Source organism: Nansenia antarctica (genome assembly GCF_963989245.1).
Source record: "Nansenia antarctica genome assembly, chromosome: 7".
Classification (NCBI taxonomy): domain Eukaryota; kingdom Metazoa; phylum Chordata; class Actinopteri; order Argentiniformes; family Microstomatidae; genus Nansenia; species Nansenia antarctica.
In genome coordinates, this window is record NC_137677.1 from 45,394,714 (window position 1) to 45,417,082 (window position 22,369).

The 22,369-nt window shown below is 47.4% G+C and overlaps 2 protein-coding genes across 2 annotated transcripts; both read right to left on the reverse strand.

Moving 5' to 3' along the window:
• Positions 1–159: 159 nt before the first annotated feature.
• On the reverse strand, positions 160–17,337 carry LOC308162648 (F-box only protein 39-like; the record flags this gene model as incomplete). Its single annotated transcript, XM_080536792.1, has 4 exons — positions 160–297; positions 15,055–15,231; positions 16,016–16,385; positions 16,565–17,337. 4 exons carry the CDS (start codon positions 17,335–17,337, stop codon positions 160–162), a joined length of 1,458 nt encoding a protein of 485 aa, XP_080392918.1.
• On the reverse strand, positions 715–6,178 carry LOC308161848 (F-box only protein 39-like; the record flags this gene model as incomplete). Its single annotated transcript, XM_080535926.1, has 5 exons — positions 715–735; positions 982–1,158; positions 3,375–3,744; positions 5,051–5,814; positions 6,149–6,178. 5 exons carry the CDS (start codon positions 6,176–6,178, stop codon positions 715–717), a joined length of 1,362 nt encoding a protein of 453 aa, XP_080392052.1.
• Positions 17,338–22,369: the final 5,032 nt, after the last annotated feature.

A 22,369-nucleotide genomic window follows, 5' to 3' on the forward strand; every position in this document is an offset into this window, starting at 1 on the left:
TCGTTTCCACGGTCAAATTGATTCACGTTGAAATTGTATAAATCACTATGTTGACGTGGTTTTCTACGTACGACACGGGTAAGATCAAATTTGATCCAAAGTAGGCTACTTTCTATAAATGAGGCACCTGGAGTTCATTTTGCAATATTTATAGCAACTTTAATACAATACAACCAAGGGGAAAGACATGGCAGAGTAATTGAGCTCCGAGGTGATGAGCTCACAGTAACGAGAATAGATGTCCTCCAGCTGTTGGTCCTCATGCTGTGTGTCGTAGTTGTTGTTGTAGATCCTCACCTGGAACACACGTACACAGTTTATAAACCACCCTGAACGGGTCACATTATTGCACGTATGCATTTTATGAACCACACTGGACTGTTCAACTTCACATTGTTACACATGCGTTTTATAAACCACACTGAGGTCAGTTTCACAAGTAGTACAAAACCATAATAAGAGAGTAACAATTGCAGGTCAATCTTCTGTGCGTAAACCAACGAAATGGATTAAATTAACAACTCTGGTCTAGGAGAGAAGTGGCTCTGGATTGTCAAAAGAGATAAAGTACTACTTTAGGAAGCTGACTCCTGGGCTGGTTACATTAATACACATGCAGTGTATAAACCATGGCAGACGTTGCTCAATAAAACATATTCCAAACACATCAAATGTCCTCAGTTGTTTTAACCCACAGTGACATTCTGCAATGATTCAGATCACGTTTGAGTTTGCCTGTTTTTACATTAAAGGGGCAATCAGGGATTGGTACAACAAATGTTAGACTTTTAGATTAATTATATATAGCTATTGATTAAGAATATAACTTATAACAGCTTATGATGGCATTCCTGGCTGGGTGTTCAGGGCGGACGCTAGACCACTGACCCTGGTCTCGCCAGACTCATCAAAAATAAGCCTGGATTTTCCTTTAGCGACGTTGGTGGAATACCCCCCAGGCCAAGCTGCGGTCTGACCCACCTTGATGGTTCTGAGTATGGTCTTCTTGTCCAGGCGTTTCTGCAGCAGCTGGTCCAGGAAGCTGATGTCTAGGAAAGCCCAGACCTTGAGGTAGGTGAGCTTGGAGCACATCAGAACCAGCGCCAGCAGCTCCTCGTCCACCGACTCATGGCTGTTGTTCAGGTCCAGGGTCAGCTTCTGAAGGGAGGGAAAACAACCACATCAAGGACACCACTACATTAAATAGATTTCTAGGACCCCTAGGAGCCTGAACAGGAAAGGGACATCAGGGGAGGCTAGTGGAGGTAGAAATCGGGCTCATTGTAATGCATGGAACAAAATGAGGAATGGTATCAAACACCAGTCCTCATTCCATTCCATGAATTACAATGAATGGTATACAAAGCATGTTCCTCATTACAATGAGCTCACATATTCAATAACACCCCTATACATGGGCGTCAGCAGCTTTTTGAATGTGGGGGGGACACTTATTTTTCGGGGGGTCTGGGGGTCCCCCCCCCGAAATTTTTTAAATAGTAGTAGATTCAATTTCCTGCATTCTGGTGCGTTTTACACCCAAAATAATCTCCCTCTTTCTTTGTTTTTCCTTGGAGCTGGCATGGTCTGCAATTACTGACTACTATTATGTTTTGGTTTAACTCACAGAGGCCTGACACTGACACGTGGCACTTTTTAGGTACTTTATTAAATATGAAGATTCAAAAAGAATCAAAGAGTGAATTAGAAAAGAATGAGGTAACTTTGAGTCAACAAATTGAATAAAAAGTTATGAGGAAACATAAAATATGTACCTAGGCTACTCAGAGCCTATTACAATCAAACTTAGCCCTCTTCAGTGCATTGCAGAACATACAACTATAACAAAAAAAAAAATCAAAGAGTGAATTAGAGCTGTCTCCACTGCCCCTGCCTGCTGCCCCTGCCTCTGACTCACTCTCACTCTCAACCACCTATATCAGGAGAAATGGGGATGCATTGAGCACTTGTTCATATTGTTTTTCTCTAATAGAACATTTGACATAGAAATACAATCATCAATACAAAAAATACAATCACAAGCATTTTAGAAATAGAAAAATAAATGGAACAGGTGTTTTCTTCTTATTTTTTAACCCTAGCTCAAGCAATCAGATGCAAAATTGATTCTTTGGGTGGGTGCAATGGCCAAATTAAATAGTGCAAATGCTCAGGGCAATGAACAGGAGCAGGAGATGCAATAATGACAGGACAGGTAAGCACTGTGAGGTGTTTGTCGCCATTCTGTGCTTTTGATGACATTTCGCCTGTGTCTGTTCTGCATTTAAACATGTCTAACCGCACTAGTAATGCCTAACAAAACTGCTAGTGCCATATAGCTGATCTAGCTCGTATTTGGTTGCTAGTAGGCTATGCTAATTCTATTGCTAATACAGAGAATGTCTCATAAGGTGCTAACATTCTTATCAGAAAAGCTGGCTGTGTTTGACCTTGGGAGAACGCAATGTTGCTGTTTGGCCACTCACGGGAAAACTTGGATGACTTTGACTTACTTTTCTCTTCTTAGAATTTTTTTTCCTTATATCCATCTTGGTGGATGATCTAAATATCGTCTTGCCTCAGTCTGAATGTTTTGAATCTGCGTGCGTGTCTGATGCTGCTACTGCCGTGTTAAAAACAGAAGTAAAACGCGGAGTGGACTTCTGGATATGGGCAATCCCCTACTCATAAAGTGGAACGGATTTGATTGTGAAGCAATGAAAATAACGCTGAACAGTCATGCTCATGAACATTTTTGATGGCAAATGTGGGGGGGTCCAAACGACCTTGTTTCAAAGGTGGGGGGGACACGTCCCCCCCCAAATATATGGTGGTGACGCCCATGCCCCTATAGCATTATCAACACTCCACTGCTGCTACTGTGTATTGACAGAGCAGAGCATACCATATAGTACAAGAAACATCCTCATTCAAATCAACATTCCATGGTGGGTGTAGTGGCGGCCATCTTGTGGTCATCATTTGGAAGTTTTATCTCACAGCCTTATTAACAACCAACTAAACTCAACTGACATCGGAATGTTCAGTAAAATGAGGCTTGCTATTAGTCCCGCCTCTGAATTAACTTCTCTCTGTGTTCTACACCTGCAGCAATAATGGTTACCCTAGCAACTATATATAACAATGCCTTGTCGGTTTGAGGGACCATGTCCATTCTAAGAATAATAATAATGCTTATAATTGATTACATTTATAAAGTGCTTTTAAAAAAAATAAAAAAACAACAACAACAAAAGCAAAACATAAAACCATGTCATAAAAGCAGCAATCAAAGTCTAACAAAGTCTAGCAGTATTATCATTATGAGTATTCTACTCATTCTATTTCTATGGAGCCCTTCCCAATCCCCTTACCTGTAGACAGTTGCTGTACCAGGGCACCAAGCTGCTCAGAGCTGGCTTAGCGCTCCAGTGACTGAAGTAGCAGCTGGTGAGACTGAGTGACCTCAGAGGGATCTCTCTGAGCAGGATCCCACCTAGAGGGCCCAGGTACAGGATCCGTTCCACAGAGATCTGGACCTGCATGTCTGGGCAGCGCCGGGCCAGGTGAGACCAGGAGTCGCCCCAGATCACCTGGACGTACGGCTCGTGGATGTGGCAGCGCAAGGTGAAGGAGCGGAGGGAGCCACCGCTGCAGAGGCTACGGCACGACACGGCCAGGCCGGCGAGGAGCTCATTGGACAGACAGCTGTAGTCGAGGGTGAGGGTGGAGAGGCCCCGGAACCTGGTCAAAATCAAATCAAGGTGCGTTTTAAAGTATGTGTGTGTTTGCAGGCACATATGCACAGTTGCACACACACGCCAAAAAATAGTAGCTACTAAACAAGAGTATGTAGGAGCCACTCACACACACACACACACACACACACACACACACACACACACACACACACACACTAGTGTTCCACGATATACCGGTACCAACGACATACCGCGGTGCCAAAATGTCACGGTGCCTACTATACCATAAGCTTTATACAACGGTACTACCGTGGAATACTATACTACCGTGTTGAACACGGTACCAGCGGGGCAACTCATAACACTTTCGGCTGCGTTCGTCAGTTCGCTCCGAGAGCGCCGGAGCGCACACTGGGTGCAACGTCACAGAGCGACCGATTCGTTTGATTGGACGAGAGGCGTTCCGCGAGTGCGGGTCAGATTTCCAGAGCAAATTGACGAACGCAGCCTTTTTCGCGACTACCCATCGCGTTAGCTTTGTCGGCTAACAGGTTAGCAACCTCAAACGTTGTTCCTATGGTTCCTGCGAGCTCAGTGGGCATTAACTAGAAAATTAAAACCACTGAGTTTTCTTAAGTTGAGTTAAGTCTTGAGCTACAGTTTGGAAGTAGCCCTCTATTTTTTTGATATGCCAGTGTTTGCTTTTACTTTTCAAGTTCGTGAAAAAGACCCCACAGACGGACAGACATACAGACACAGAAAGACAGACAGACAGACACAGACACACACACACAGACACACACACACACACACACACACACACACACACACACACACACACACACACACACCTACTTTGCTATACTCTTGCAAAAGGCCAGTTGGTCTGTTTGATGTTTCAAACTACTTATTAATAAACATGTTATTCACAAAAATATCGGTTTCAGTACTTTTACTTACCTGTAGAGTTACAGTGTAATGCATTAAATGCATGTTATTCATGCACCACTCATTGGGCCGGTTTCAGAGACAAGGCTTAAGCCTAGTCCTGGACTAAATCACACTTTCAATGTAAAATCTCCATTGAAGATGTTTTTTAGTCTAGGATTAGGCTTAAGCCTTGTCTGTGAAACCGGCCCTTCAAGTTATTGTAACTTGTATAAATACATTGCATGTTCATAAAAATAAAAAGTGTTACAAAAGTGCCGCGGTATCGCGATACTACTCAGTATCGTGATACTTGGGCTGGTATAGTATCGCAGGGTAAAATATTGGTATCGTGACAACACTAACACACACACACACACACACACACACACACACACACACACACACACACCCACACCTACTTGTTGATGACCTGTGTGAAGCCCGGACTACTATACACCGCCAGCGGCTGTGAGAAGAACTCCTCCAGGTTGAGGGTGGTGATCCCGGGCCTCCGACCCAGATGGACATGCTGCTGGGCAGCCGCCACCGCCTCCAGAACCTCCAGGCCCTGGAGCAGGTTGAGACATGCCCCTCGCAGGCTCAGGTGCCCCAGGTGAGAGCCCTCCCTCCGCAGGTAGAAGGTCAGGCTCCGGACCATGGCGGTCCGGACGCTCCGGCACCAGCCCGGACGGTCCAGCTCCATGTGGAGGATGGTGAGCGAGCGCAGGTGTCCGCCCGTCTTGCGGAGAGCAGCCAGGAACGCCTGCATGGTCTGCTGGAGGCGTCGTGACATAAGGGAGTTGTGTGTGTGGGAGAAACGGACCTCCAGGTGTTCCAGGTAGCGGCCGTAAACACTGGCGTAGCAGACGGCCGAATCCAGCTCGGAGCAGCCCCTCGTGGAGATAAGGCCGGAGAAACTGAAGGTCCGGGCCCTCCAGAGGGACGGGGAACGCATGGCGTGGTGCCACTGGCGGCAGACCAAGGTGGCCCGTGCCCGGTCCTTGTCCCTCAGACACCTGAACACCTGGAGAAGACAAAAGTCCGGGAGACAAGCCCAGCCATATTTTGGCTCGTCCTCTTCTTCCACCTCCTCCAATGCTTCCTCTCCTTCCCCCTCTTCTTGGGCCTCCATCACTTCTCTTTCATCCTCTCCTATCTGCTGCTCCTCCTCCTCTTCATACTCCTTGTAGGCGCCAGGTATGGGTTGTATTGTTGTTTGTTGCATAAAAGTAAAATAGGTAAGTGAAAATAGATCAAATAAGTTTAAAAAAAGCTTATCGGGTTAAACAACAGTAGCTCTACGCTAGCTAACTTAGCGCAATCATAATCAACCCATGCTAGCTAGCTAGCTTACATGATGGTCATGAGTTAGCTAGCATAAACTACTTAAGTGACCATTCAGAGGGACTCTTCCACATGTATTTCGATGAAAGAAAACAAGTGAAGCATAATACTGATAAGGTTTAAGAGTTAACAAACTTTTTTTCTTCTAAATATAGCTATCTAGCTACACTTACCTGAGGGGTGTGCGATTGCTGGTCATCCATCTTGTCTTGTAATGAGACCAGCTGAAATTCTCTCAAATGCTCTCTTGTCATTGGTCAAGAAATCATTGCATGAGACCACTCCCCTCGTGCTGAAATTCTCTCAAATGTTCTGTGATTGGTCAATCACTGCAGTCAATCACTCAATGCCCGCTCGAAAATGCTCTCTTGTCATTGGTCAATCAATCATTGCATGCCCGCCCTTCCCTGCGCTCTCGCATTGCTTTACACAAGTCACAGATTTGTTTTGTCCCATACCGACTGCAAGAAATGGGACTTAACTCGAGCAGCGAAAGTCGCGAATCTGCCAGAGCAATTTTCAAGATACAACTGCACATATTTATTGTACAAGTTCTCAAATCGAATCTGCAAGTGCTACTTTCAAGATACAACTGCAAATATTTATTGTACAAGTTCTCAAATCGAATCTGCAAGTGCAAATGTTTATTTTACAAGTGCAACTTTCAAGATACAAGTTCTCAAATCAAATCTGCAAGTGCAACTTTCAAGATACAAGTGCAAATATTTATTTTACAAGTGCAAATCTCAAGATACAAGTGCACAAAACGAACCCACAACATCACGATTAAAGTCCCACATCTACCGGCATATTTTTTTTGCCACAGCCTCGTTGGTACAGCCATACCTTGTAGATGATTCAGATGTGAATGGACTTGGGCTGTGCACAGACTTTACAAAACTTCTCTGAGTTGTGTTTCCTATTCATTACTTTTTCATTACAAATCTTCATGTGGTTATTCCCCCCCCCCCCCTCTCTTTCTTGGTGTCACTTGTCACTGTTGGTTTGTGCTGATGTTTCCCTCTGTATCTGCTGGACTTCTTCAAGTTCAAGTTCAAGTTCAAGTTCAAGAGAGGACGCTGGCGTTGCTTGTCTGCCGCTTCTCCGCCCGAAATCTAGGTGTAATTGCAGTATGCAGAGTAGATTGTCCTACAAAGACACTTAGATTTAGATTTAGTAATAAAAAAATGTATTAGACCCCTATACTTTCTTTTCTTTTTTTTGTTTCTTTTTATGTTACTACTCGAACTTTTCAGCTTGTAAAGCGTCTTTGAGTGTCTAGAAAAGATGTATATAAGTCTAATGTATTATTATTATAAGTGTGAATGGAGCACAGACTGATACTGTAATTAGTTATTTTGATATTGAATATTCCGATCTCCACAACATGCTGCTGCTGCTGTTGCAGTTTGTGGGGATGACTGGTCAAGTAGAGGGACCTGTAAAAGAAGGTCAGTGAGCATAAACGGTAACAAAAAAAAGCATACCTAACACGATCTTGTGTTTTATTCACAGAATTGTAAAAGGACAACCAATTCTTGGAGAGACGTGGAGACCATGAAAGCAACACCCTGTTGGAGACTGAACAGAATCTATCTTTCAACAAAGAAATTGAGGCTCTCAAAAAAGCGCATTAGAGATCTTGAGAAAAACTAAAATCCACATAATTACTTAACCTCTGAGTCAGTCAAGGAAAGCAAAGTACCCAACTACTTTGTGTATTGTACAGGTTTTACATATGGACAGTACAATGATCTGTCCTGTCTGTTGGAGCACTTTGAGCTGCAACATTTGCAGGAAAAGCACTATGAATGAATGAATGAATGAATGGACTTTATTGTCATTGCTACAGTACAGGTACCAAACAACGAAATTTAGGAGGGGTGGCTCCCCTGGTGTTAGGAAAGGAAAAAAAAAAAAACTTTTAGAAAAAGAATAAAATCACAAGAAGGGAAGGAGCTGGTTTACATAAATAAAGGCTGTGTACACAATCGACTGTACTATACTGCACAGATAGTCAACTAGGGTTGTCATATTGCACAATAGTATTTTTTCACGTTATTTAAAGTGTCACAGTTTGCAGGCTTGAAATGTACATGTTTGTGCCTCAGCACTACACCTGATTTTTTCAGTCCAGCAGCTGCCATACAATCCGTCCAGACTGTCCAGGGCCCAGAACTTAGGTCTTTGCTGTGTTCAGGGCCTGGACGGCCCTGTGGTAGAAGCAGTTCTTCAGTCTGTTTGTCTTAGCGGCCGGGGTCCTGTACCTCCTTTTCGAGGGCAGCCTGATAAAGTGTACGTGCCCAGGTTGGGTCGGGTCCCTGGAGATCTTGGAGGCCTTCCTGAGACAGCGTGTGTTGTACAGCTCTTCCAGAGAGGGGAGGGGGGCGCCGGTGATCTTCTGTGCTGTTCTCACGACTCTCTGTAGCGCATTTCTCTCCGCTGTTGTGCAGCTGTAGAACCAGTTGCAGATGCCGTAGGTGAGGATGCTCTCCACTGCGCCGCGGTAGAAGGCCACCAGTATCTCCTGCTTGTTGTGTTCTTTCCTGAGGCATCTCAGGGTGTATAGCCGCTGTTGTGCCCTCTTGATGGTGCCTTTTGTGTTGTCCTTCCAGGTCAGGTCATCCCGCATGTGATGTCCCAGGAATCGGAGGGTTGAGACTCTCTCCACGCTCTCTCCGTCGATGAGCAGGGGCTGGATCTCGGACTTTTTCCTCCTGAAGTCTACGATGAATTCCTGGGTCTTTGACTTGTTCAGCAGCAGGTTGTTAACCTTGCACAGCTTGCTCAGTTGCTCTACCTCATCCCTGTACGCCGCCTCGTCCCCCCCCGAGATACATCCCACCACGGTGGTGTCGTCTGCAAACTTTACGATGTAGTTGCTGGGGTGGACGGGGGTGAAGTCGTGGGTGTAGAGGTTGTAGAGGATGGGGCTTAGCACGCAGCCCTGGGGGGACCCAGTGCTGAGGCTGAGGGCTGTGGAGGTGTGGGGGCGGTCGGTCAGGAAGTCCTTGATCCACGCACATATAGAGTGTGATAGACCCAGGTCTAGTAGTTTGGTCACTAGCCTGTCTGGAAGGATGGTGTTGAAGGCGGAGCTGAAGTCCACAAAGAGCAGTCTCGCGTAGCTGTTCCCCCTCTCCAGGCTATACTGTACAAATAAAAGTTATTATTGTTATTATTATTATTATTTTCTGTTCTTTTTTTGAGATCCCTAACAATAGTGTATGCCCACAAACAAATATCCCTCTGACATACAGAAAGACAAACTGCCACATATGTGCAATTCCTCTGCGTCAACAGTTACTGATGGTCCTCATGAAGTTACGCAACAACTGGGACCTGAAAGACCTTGCCTTCAAGTTTGATATCGACACACCTAATGTTAGCAGACTTTTTGGAGCATGGGTTGATTATATGTATAACAAGCTTGGTTCTTAAGCAATATGGCCCCATAGAGATATCATCACTGCAAACATGCCAGATAAATACAAGGAAGACCACCCAAATACATTTGCAATACTTGACTGCACCGATTTGCAAATGGAAAAGCCAAGCTCATTACTGCTTACAAAGTCAGTCATACTCTGACGACAAATCCACCAACACACTAAAAGGTTTGGTAGCATGCGATCCTTGAGGAGCTGTCATATTTGTCTCCACTCTTTTTACAGGTTCAACACTGCCACACATACTCAAGAAATAAGGTTCTTTACCCTGGTAGCTCAGACCACAGCCAAGAGGGTAACTATTATCTTCAACTTAGAAGTGAAAAACAAACTTTAGCACACATTTGAAATGAAAACAACAATTTACCCATAGATTGCCCCCCCACTATAAATACTTAGTGAATTGGATTCACTGTATCGCTGCTGTCCTGTTTCGTATGATACACGGTTTATAAACAAACTTAGGTTTTAGGACGTGTTCAAAAGCAAGGACTGTGTGATCATCTAATTATGTGTAGTTATGTGTTTTTACCATGTTGATGTTCTCTCAGGTGTGATTGTGTTAAACATGCAGTTAGATGTTCATAGCTTAGCTGAATAGAAAAAAAGAAAAAACATTCAGAAATGCCTGTAGGTGGCGCCACAGACTGTTGAAATGGTTGAAACCTCAAGAGGTCTGAATTAGAAACTAGGGAGAGCTTCCCATGCCTATCCACAATGCTAAGGCACACTGATGTGAAACATTATAATGTTGATTTACAAGGCATCATTGTTGCAACAATGTGTAGATCATCAGATATAATAGACTATACATTGTATACGTTTTAATTACGCCATACTTTCTAAGTGTATTTAAGCTGTGATGAGACAACCATAACTACAATTATGTGCTTGTACTGTATAGCATGCTCAAATTTGTTGTCATGTCAATCTCATGTGGGCCTAGAAGATGTGCTTTGTCTGTTCCCTGCTTGACACTCCCTCAGAGGGATGGATCCCGGCAGGAGGCTTGGCCCCTCCTCCCTTTCCCAGCCTGCAGAATGGTGGGAACTTGGTAAGGGACAGCCCATAATTGTCCACTACACGAGCCACTTGCATGAATTACAGTAGGCAGTGCGGCTCACATGCCTGTAATAACTCTGCATAACCAGTAGGTAATGTGCGTGGTGTAGTGACTACATTATGGGTTCATGTTCTCCTCTTACTGTTGGTTGTGTAGTGGGAGGGAACCAGTTCTGGCACTAGGGGCAGAGGGGAGGATTATTAACGTTGCAACTTCCTGTTTAGATACAAGAGTTTTGGTGATCGATTTCCTGGTCCTGTACGGAGTGTACAAGTTGTTATTTTGATTAAACAGTTATCATTACGTTGCCTACGTCTTTCCTTTTTCCTCCGGCACTACACTGGTGACCCCCGACGTGGATTTTTGTTAACGTGATTGTGTACAAAAACCAGCGAGCGAACATTACAATCCTGCAAAATGTCCGGGCGAGGAAGACGTTCAAACCAGCGGCAGCCATCACCATCCCCTGTCAGGGTAACGCGTGGTGCGCACACTCCCACTCTCAAGCTACCAGAGTTCTGGGACGCAACGCCTGCTGCATGGTTTGCTATTGTAGAGGCACATTTTAACAAAAGTGACATCGATGACGACGACGACCGGTACAACCATGCTGTGGCAATGTTGGGCAGCTCCACCGCAGCTCGAGTGGTAGGTTTTTTGTCTGCTCCCCCGACGACGAACAAATATGAGCGCCTCAAGGCCCTGCTTCTAGAGACATTTGAACTGTCCACTGCGGAGAGGGTGCGTCGCCTATTTGCCATGTCGGACTTGGGTGACGAGAGGCCTTCTGCGCGCATGGAGAGGATGCTAAACCTGCTCGGTACAGAAGACCCCATGATCCTCTTCACAGAGCTGTTCATGCGCACATTGCCAGCTCAAGTTAGGATGGCGCTGGCCAACACCGCCATCATGGAGCCCCGCGCCCTGGCCAGGGAGGCGGACCGGTTCGTCTTGGCCATGCCTCAACGGTCCCCCGACCTGCTCGCTCCCGCGGCCGCCCCGCCACCCGACCGTCGCAGGAGAGCGAAGGATGACGCCAGACCTTCTGGCCAGCAGGGTAACGCTGCGGGCCATTGTTTCTACCACGCCACTTTTGGCGCCAAGGCCAAACGGTGCCGCTCACCCTGCACCTTCGGACCGACGGGAAACGGCGGGGCCGGCACTCAGTAGTGGCCCTGAGCGCTGGCGTCACCAACAGGCTGCTCTTCATACAAGACACCGCCTCTGGTCGCAGTTTTCTTTGTGACACAGGTGCCCAGTGGAGCATCATTCCGGCAGAGAGATCGGATGTGGCGAAGGAGGAGCGTGGTCCGCAGTTGGCAGGCGCGGACGGCACACCTATCTGCTCTTATGGCACTAGGGCGGTGGACGTGTGCTTCGGAGGACAATGCTTTTCGTGGGATTTTGTCATAGCGGCTGTCACATTTCCCCTCCTTGGTGCGGATTTTCTGTGCGCCCACAACCTGTTGGTGGACGTGGGGAACAGGCGCCTGGTCAACTCACAGACTTTCGCTTCCTTCGCCTGTACGCAGGGGGAGGCGGTCTACAGCGGGTGGTCCAATACGCTCGCCGAAAGTGACCAGTACCTTCGGCTGCTCGCCGAATTCCCCGACCTTACCAAGCCCACCTTCTCCGCGCCCACGGTGAAACACGGAGTGGAGCACCACATCGAGACCGAGGGGCCTCCCCTCCACGCCAGGGCCAGGCGCCTCAACCCGGAGAAGCTGGCCATCGCCAGGGCGGAGTTTGCGCATATGGAGCAGGTGGGCATCGTTCGGCGCTCGAGCAGCCCCTGGGCGTCTCCCCTGCACATCGTCCCTAAGTCAGACGGCGGGTGGCGCCCATGTGGGGACTACCGCCGCCTCAACGACGCGTCCAAGCCTGACCGCTACCCGGTCCCACATGTCCAGGACTTTTCAGCGAACCTGGCAGGCAAACGCTTCTTCTCCAAAGTGGACCTGGTACGGGGGTACCATCAGGTGCCGGTGCACCCCGAGGATGTCCCTAAGACGGCCGTAATCACGCCATTTGGACTCTTCGAGTTTCTGCGGATGCCGTTCGGCCTGAAGAACGCGGCGCAGACCTTCCAACGCCTCATGCACTCGGTGCTCCGGGACCTACCATTCCTCTTCGTCTACTTGGATGACATCCTCGTCGCAAGCACCACGGAGGAGGAGCACCTGTCCCACCTCCGGGCCCTTTTCACACGGCTCAGCCAACATGGGCTGATTGTCAATCCGGCGAAGTGTGAGCTCGCACGGATACACCTATCTCTTTACCATGGTGGACAGGACGACTCGCTGGCCGGAGGCAGTTCCGCTCTCCTCAACGACAGCCCCCGACCTGGCCCGGGCGTTCATCGCGGTGTGGGTCTCCCGCTACGGCACCCCTGCTGATCTCTCCTCTGACCGTGGCTCACAGTTTACTTCAGAGCTGTGGGCAGCGGTGGCGGAGAATCTGGGGGTCAAGCTCCACCGCACAACCGCCTATCACCCGCAGGCGAACGGGCTCTGTGAGCGTTTCCATCGATCCATGAAGGCCGCCCTTCGAGCCAGCCTCACGGACAGCAACTGGCTTGACAAGCTGCCGTGGGTCATGCTGGGGCTCAGGACAGCGCCTAAGGAGGACCTCCAGTCGTCGTCCGCTGAGCTGGTGTTTGGACAGCCGCTGCGGGTCCCCGGTGACTTCATTCCCAAGTCAACGGAGCCCTGGTCCGCCGCCGCTCAGCGCGCCTCCCTGCTGGACAGCGCCAGGACCTTCGTCCCGGTCCCGACTACGCAGCATGGTGTCCCTACTTCGAGGGTGCCCCCGGAGCTGCACTCGGCGAGGTTCGTTTTCATTCGTCATGATGGCCACAGGACTCCACTACGTCCTCCTTATGACGGGCCTTTCCGTGTCATCGAGGCCGGAGCCAAGAACTTCATGGTTGACATGGGGGGTAGGCCTGAGTGTGTGTCCGTTGATCGCCTCAAACCGGCCCACTTGGACCTTGAACTGCCCCTGGACTTGGCCCTGCCACCGCGCAGAGGCCGGCCTCCAGTCCTACCTCCCCTGCAGCGCCCTGGCCATTCCCCCCTCCGACCCCGACAACCCCCCGCAGCTCGCGAGCCCCCGGTCGTCACTGCCCCCCGTCCTTCCCTGCAGGAGGACGTGATGGGCGATGTCACACCTCCTCCCGCACCTCCTGACTTTACCTACGATCGTAGGGGCCGGGCCATACGCCCTCCTCGCCGTGAGGATTTCCAATATTGAGGTGAACACTGGGGGGGCTGGTGTAGTGACTACATTATGGGTTCATGTTCTCCTCTTACTGTTGGTTGTGTAGTGGGAGGGAACCAGTTCTGGCACTAGGGGCAGAGGGGAGGATTATTAACGTTGCAACTTCCTGTTTAGATACAAGAGTTTTGGTGATCGATTTCCTGGTCCTGTACGGAGTGTACAAGTTGTTATTTTGATTAAACAGTTATCATTACGTTGCCTACGTCTTTCCTTTTTCCTCCGGCACTACAGTACGATCGTTTCCACGGTCAAATTGATTCACGTTGAAATTGTATAAATCACTATATTGACGTGGTTTTCTACGTACGACACGGGTAAGATCAAATTTGATCCAAAGTAGGCTACTTTCTATAAATGAGGCACCTGGAGTTCATTTTGCAATATTTATAGCAACTTTAATACAATACGTTTTTTAAGGATTGTAAAAGCAATGTGGAGGATTCTATGAAGCAGCACAAGTGTGTTCTGTGCGTTCAGACCATGGGGAAAGACATGGCAGCAGAGTAGTTGAGCTCCGAGGTGATGAGCTCACAGTAACGAGAATAGATGTCCTCCAGCTGTTGGTCCTCATGCTGTGTGTCGTAGTTGTCGTTGTAGATCCTCACCTGGAACACACGTACACAGTTTATAAACCACCCTGAACTGGTCACATTATTGCACGTATGCATTTTATGAACCACACTGGACTGTTCAACTTCACATTGTTACACATGCGTTTTATAAACCACACTGAGGTCAGTTTCACAAGTAGTACAACACCATAATAAGAGAGTAACAATTGCAGGTCAATCTTCTGTCTGAAACCAACGAAATGGATTAAATTAACAACTCTGGTCTAGGAGAGAAGTGGCTCTGGATTGTCAAAAGAGATAAAGTACTACTTTAGGAAGCTGACTCCTGGGCTGGTTACATTAATACACATGCAGTGTATAAACCATGGCAGACGTTGCTCAATAAAACATATTCCAAACACATCAAATGTCCTCAGTTGTTTTAACCCACAGTGACATTCTGCAATGATTCAGATCACGTTTGAGTTTGCCTGTTTTTACATTAAAGGGGCAATCAGGGATTGGTACAACAAATGTTAGACTTTTAGATTAATTATATATAGCTATTGATTAAGAATATAACTTATAACAGCTTATGATGACATTCCTGGCTGGGTGTTCAGGGCGGACGCTAGACCACTGACCCTGGTCTCGCCAGACTCATCAAAAATAAGCCTGGATTTTCCTTTAGCGACGTTGGTGGAATACCCCCCAGGCCAAGCTGCGGTCTGACCCACCTTGATGGTTCTGAGTATGGTCTTCTTGTCCAGGCGTTTCTGCAGCAGCTGGTCCAGGAAGCTGATGTCTAGGAAAGCCCAGACCTTGAGGTAGGTGAGCTTGGAGCACATCAGAACCAGCGCCAGCAGCTCCTCGTCCACCGACTCATGGCTGTTTTTCAGGTCCAGGGTCAGCTTCTGAAGGGAGGGAAAACAACCACATCAAGGACACCACTACATTAAATAGATTTCTAGGACGCCTAGGAGCCTGAACAGGAAAGGGACATCAGGGGAGGCTAGTGGAGGTAGAAATCGGGCTCATTGTAATGCATGGAACAAAATGAGGAATGGTATCAAACACCAGTCCTCATTCCATTCCATGAATTACAATGAATGGTATACAACCCATGTTCCTCATTACAATGAGCTCACATATTCAATAACACCCCTATAGCATTATCAACACTCCACTGCTGACTGCTACTGTGTATTGACAGAGCAGAGCATACCATATAGTACAAGAAACATCCTCATTCAAATCAACATTCCATGGTGGGTGTAGTGGCGGCCATCTTGTGGTCATCATTTGGAAGTTTTATCTCACAGCCTTATTAACAACCAACTAAACTCAACTGACATCGGAATGTTCAGTAAAATGACGCTTGCTATTAGTCCCGCCTCTGAATTAACTTCTCTCTGTGTTCTACACCTGCAGCAATAATGGTTACCCTAGCAACTATATATAACAATGCCTTGTCGGTTAGAGGGACCATGTCCATTCTAAGAATAATAATAATGCTTATAATTGATGACATTTATAAAGCGCTTTAAAAAACAACAACAACAACAACAACAACAGCAAAACAAATACATAAAACCATGTCATAAAAGCAGCAATCAAAGTCTAACAAAGTCTAGCAGTATTATCATTATGAGTATTCTACTCATTCTATTTCTATGGAGCCCTTCCCAATCCCCTTACCTGTAGACAGTTGCTGTACCAGGGCACCAAGCTGATCAGAGCTGGCTTACAGTTCTGTTGACTGAAGTAGCAGCTGGTGAGACTGAGTGACCTCAGAGGGATCTCTCTGAGCAGGATCCCACCCAGAGGGCCCAGGTTCAGGATCCGTTCCACAGAGATCTGGACCTGCATGTCTGGGCAGCGCCGGGCCAGGTGAGACCAGGAGTTGCCCCAGATCACCTGGACGTGCGGCTCGTGGATGTGGCAGCGCAAGGTGAAGGAGCGGAGGGAGCCGCCGCCGCAGAGGCTACGGCACGACACGGCCAGGCCGGCGAGGAGCTCGTTGGACAGACAGCTGTAGTCGAGGGTGAGGGTGGAGAGGCCCCGGAACCTGGTCAAAATCAAATCAAGGTGCGTTTTAAAGTATGTGTGTGTTTGCAGGCACATATGCACAGTTGCACACACACAAGCCAAAAAAGAGTAGCTAATAAACAAGAGTATGTAGGAGCCACTCAAAAACACACACACACACACACACACACACACACACACACACACACACACACCTACTTGTTGATGACCTGTGTGAAGCCCGGACTACTATACACCGCCAGCGGCTGTGAGAAGAACTCCTCCAGGTTGAGGGTGGTGATCCCGGGCCTCCGACCCAGATGGACATGCTGCTGGGCAGCCGCCATCGCCTCCAGAACCTCCAGGCCCTGGAGCAGGTTGAGACATGCCCCTCGCAGGCTCAGGTGCCCCAGGTGAGAGCCCTCCCTCCGCAGGTAGAAGGTCAGGCTCCGGACCATGCCGGTCCGGACGCTCCGGCCCCAGCCCGAACTGCCCAGCTCCATGTGGAGGATGGTGAGCGAGCGCAGGCGTCCGCCCGTCTTGCGGAGAGCAGCCAGGAACGCCTGCATGGTCTGCTGGAGGCGTAGGGTGTGGGGGAGTTGGACAAGAACAAGGGAGAGTGAGTGGGAGAAACGGACCTCCAGGTGTTCCAGATAGCGGCCGTAAACACTGGCGTAGCAGACGGCCGAATCCAGCTCGGAGCGGCCCCTCGTGGAGATGCGGCCGGAGAAACTGAAGGTCCGGGCCCTCCAGAGGGACGGGGAACGCATGATGTGGTGCCACTGGCGGCAGACCAAGGTGGCCCGTGTCCGGTCCATGTCCCTCAGACACCTGAACACCTGGAGAAGACACAAGTCCGGGAGATAAGCCCAGCCATATTTTGGCTCGTCCTCTCCTTCCACCTCCTCCAATGCTTCCACTCCTTCCCCCTCTTCTTGGGCCTCCATCACCTCTCTTTCAACCCCTCCTATCTCCTCCTCCTCCTCCTTCATACTCCTTGTAGGCGCCAGGTATGGGTTGTATTGTTGTTTGCTGTTGGATTGTGGGTCGCGTGCAGGGATTCAGATAAACACAGGTGAATTGCGACGGTGGTCACAAACGCGATTGTGTGCGTGTGTTCACCTTTCCTGACTACTGTCTGAAGTGTTTGGGGGTGCGTTCGTAAATACGCTCAGGAAATCCGACCAGCACTCGTGGAACGCCTCTTGTCCAATCAAATTACTCGGTCGCTTTATGACGTTGAGCCCAATGTGCGCTCCGGCGCTCTCGGAGCGAATTTACGAACGCAGCCCTCGCTGTGTTGCAGCTGGAGCCACAGAAATGGCGTCATCCCCTGCTTTATCTAGCGCAGCACGTGTTTTTGATTGATTGATTGAAAACTTTATTAGAAGATTTGCAGAAGTAGGTACATGAAAGTACATATTACATACAAGGTCAACTAACAGGATAAAAACCCAAGAAAGCCACTGGCTTATTTCAAATGGGGTCCTTGATTCTCAATTCATCGTTACATGTAAGACCGGAAAATAATAAAAAATAAAAAATAGTACTATCTACAAGATAATACAGACAAATAACTAGTACTATCTACAAGATAAACATACATCCATCATGGGAAGAACATTACAACAAAACATTACAACAAAACATTACAACAGGTATGTACAGCGGGTAGGACAGGTGGGGACATACACCACAGGTGGGGGCGGGGGACAAAACACAAAGTATGTACAGTGGGTAGTTCGGGTCTTTTAATCTGATTTTTGATTTAGAGAGTCCAGTTACGGATTGCAGCCTCCTGTAAATGTTTTTTGAGAGTGGTTTTGAAGGTGGGCAGTGTTTTGCACTCCTTTAAGATTATAGGAAGGGCGTTCCACATTTTTACTGCATAGTTTGCAAACGAGTTTAACCCCTTGTTTGTGGTGCAACGCGGTTGAACGTGGTTCGTGGAGCTTCCTCTGGTATTGTATGTGTGGACGTTGTTCACTTTTTGGAAGTATGTTGACAGGTACTTGGGTGTCTTTGTGGTGTAGCGTATCTTGAAGACCAGGCCCAGTGCAAGCTGCTGCACTCTGTCAACTACTCGTAGCCAATCAAGGCTCAAAAAATGAGCAGCGGTTAGATGTGTCCTAGGGTTGAGGCCTAGCAGAAGCCTAACCAGTTTATTTTGGGCTGTCTGGAGTCTTGTTTTATGGGCCTTTGTGGTTCTATAGTACCATGATGTTACGGCATAGTCGAAGTGACATTGAATGAGAGCTCCTGATAGGGTCCTCAGTGTGTTTTTACTGACAAGTGAGGATATCCTGTACAAGAATCTAGTTCTATGGTTCACTTTTTTGATTACTTTTGTTGCCATTTTATCTCCGGAGAGATTTGCCTCTAAGATGGAGCCCAGGTATGTAATATCCTCTTTTCTTGTGATATTAATGTTACCCACTTTTATTTTGAAATTTACAGCCTTTCTGAGTTTAGATGGGGATCCGTATAGGATGGTTTCAGTTTTACCTAGGTGTATTGATAGTTTATTGTCAGCTAGCCAGATGCAGATTCTACTCAGTTCAGTGCTTAGCGCTTTTTCCACCTGCAATATGTCCCTGTCAGAGACCAGCAGAGCCGAGTCATCCGCGAACAGGAACAAATTGCAATCACATGCTGATGACATGTCATTCACATATATTAGGAACAGTAAAGGTCCCAATATGCTTCCTTGTGGAACGCCGCAGGTCACTGGGAGGGGGGGGGACAGTGTTCCGTTCACACTAACCACCTGTTCCCTCCCCTCTAAGTAGGATTGCATCCAGCTCACCGATGTTCTATCGAACCCAATTGCTTTCAGTTTATCTAACAATATGTGGTGATCTACTGTGTCGAAGGCCTTCTGGAGGTCCAGCATGACCATGCCGCAGTACTTGCCCGAGTCCACCTCATGGTTGATGTGGTCGTTCAAATAGAGAAGGCATGTGTCAGTGGAATGGGATGTTCTGAATCCTGATTGAAATTCATACATCAGATTTTTTTCGGTAAGGTACCTATCAACCTGTTCATAAACAATTTTTTCCATAAGTTTCGAGATGGAATTAAGAATAGAAACAGGTCGGTAGTTGCCTGGGTCTAATTTGCTTCCTTTTTTATACAGTGGGGTTACCCTTGCTATTTTAAAGTCAAGGGGGACGTGTCCCTGTTTGATGGAGAGGTTTATTATGTGGGTGATGATTGGGGTAATGGAGGCAGCTGAGTCTTTTAGAAATCTGGCTGGAATATTGTCATGGCCCGTGGCCTTTTCTGAGTGTAGAGCGCCCAGTTTTTTAAACACCTCATCGTTTGACACCATGGAGAGTTTAAAATCATCTTTGCGTACACCCAGTTTATTGTAGAACGCACGGATGTGCTCTACACCATAACGCCCTGAGTGGGGTGGTAGATTGTTAACTAATTTAGGGGCTATGGTTGTAAAGAAAGTGTTTAAGCACTTAGCCACATCCAGCTTGTCTGTAAAGAGAGAATCTCCAGATTTTATGCTGATGTTTGTAGACCTGGTTTTGAGTTTTTGACTGCAACCTAGTTGGCTATTAAGTAGCTTCCAAAGGTCACGTGGTTTGTTTAAGTTTTCTTCGATTTTGTTATCGAGGTATTTTTTCTTAGCAGATTTGGTCATGGTAATTACCTGATTGCATAGTTTGTTGCATTGTTTTTTAATTTTCTCAAAGTGGGTTTTGAGATCTTCGTTTAATTGTTTCACTAATTTTGATTTGCATTTTTGAACTTCAGAGCATTTTAGGTCTCTGACTTTCATAGCATTTAGAATGTCCGAATTCATCCATGGTTCCGATCGGGCTTTAACCCTGGTGGTTCTCACGGGGGCTATACTGTCAATAATATTTAGGAATTTGGTTTTGAAACCTAGCCATGCCTCCTCAACCTGTGTGCTTTTTAGTTCATCTAACCAGTCTTGATTCTCCAGTTTATGGTTTAAGGCCTCACTAGAATAGGATTTAAGGGATCTAGTGGTTACAGTTTTATGACCGCCAGCCTTGGGTTTATGCTTTTTACGAGTGCAAAAGATCATGTAATGATCACTTAGCCCACATACAATAACCCCACTCTTGGAGATTTTGGACTCATCCGATGTTAGAATGAGATCTATGGTGGTTTGAGTAGAAATACACACCCTAGTGGGTTTGGTAATTTGTTGGCGGAGACCGTGTAATTCAGAAAACCTAGTGAAGGATTTGAAGCCGGATGCTTCATTTCTGAGCATGTCCGTGTTCCAATCCCCAATAAGAATCTTTTCCACACAGTCAACGTCATCCAAGCACCCCTCAAGAATATCATAGAAATCATTCTGATCGGGAGGTCTGTAGATAGTACCAACCAGCACCGGTTTTGCTTTGTTAAAGATAATTTCAACCCAAACAGATTCTAATTTGTCACGATTCAGGTCATACCGGGTGTTAAAGATAATATCGTTGTGAATGTACATGCAGACACCACCCCCATACCTGTTCCTGTCGTTTCTGATGACTGAGTAGTTTACTATTTCAATCTCTGGGTCTTTGATTGATTCATCAAACTTGGTCTCAGAGAAGCTCAAAATGTGAACCTTGCTGTCATGGAACATTTCTCTGATTTGGTCCAGTTTAGGCACAAGACTGTTCACATTAAGGTGAACAATATGCAGGCCCTTACTGCTGTGTCCAAAAAGAGTGTTCATGTCCTTGACTTGGAAATAGTCTCCATTCAGTTCATCGTCAAGTTGAGGATTGGGGGATGGGGTGGGTTGCCCATTGTTCAACGGTTTCGGTAGAGAGTCTCCGGGTGGAGGAGGGGGTTCGTCGCCGGGTGGGGGAGGGAGGGGGGGTCGTCGCCGGGTGGGGGAGGGAGGGGGGAGGGGGGGTCGTCGCCGGGTGGTGGAGGGGGACGTCGTTGGTGGTGTTTATACCGGCCGTAAGCTGCCTCCAGGACTCGGTGAAACGAGCCATGAAAACTGCATTGAAGGCCGGGAAGTAGCCGTAGTCTCCCCAGGTCTCGGTGGTTGGAGATGGGACATCAATGGGGGTTGTGTGAGGGGGCTGGGGGTCCTCGGTCTCGCCCGAGGCGGCGGTGGTGGTGGTGACGCCTCTGTGTTCACTGGATAGCTGGTGGAAGCTAGGTGGGGGGCTAATGTTGTTAGCATAGCTACCCTTTGTTTTGATAGCCTCGTCTGAATCCAGGAAGTCCGCTGCTGGTGCCGGCTTGACGACAATGGGGTCGCTAGCAACAGTTGCCTGGGAAAGGCACAGCTGCTCTCTGGCCAAACGTGTAGCCTGCCTGGTTGTAATTGGACCGGGATTCAGCTGAATGTCTCCCGAGAGAAGTAGATAGAGACAGATCATGGTCCTTCGGTCCATTCTACCTGCCGGGGGCTTGTTCTTCCGCGTCAGGTCAGCAGTCAGCGTAGTGTGAATAGTTGCCGCTCCGAAGTTTAAATACTTATTTGCGGCGTGGAGATAAAAGTCGCTATGGGTCTCATTTTTTCCAATAAAGTTTGTCTCCTTCTCCATAAGATGTAAGTTCTGTGGTGATTTAATGTATAAATCCGTAATCCACAGAAGGAACAGGAGAAAGTGTGGAATAATCCTCGCCGTTGCATTGTTGTCGAAGCAGCAGCAGGAGCGTTGAGAGATGCGACTGCTCATGTCGTACGCAACTTTAAACCATCTCAGCCCGTTTTATAAATAATGCTTACGTCCGTTTAGAACAATGTGCTTACGTGAAAGTCAAAGATGACGTTCAAGTACTTTTTTATAAATGAGGCCCCAGACCTGTTACAGACCCTTGTACTTTCCTGACGTAAAAAAGAAAAAGCTAGCTAGCTATACACAATTACGTTACTCTGTGACGGCCCTTTATGTTCAAAGCAGCTCAACACCCACCCCTGCTGGGTCTGGTCTGTTAGTTCAAGAAGTTTGAAATCGCATTTGCGTACTTCTACACTGTTAGTAGACAAAATGTGATCATATTCATCATTAATCATTGATGTTAACT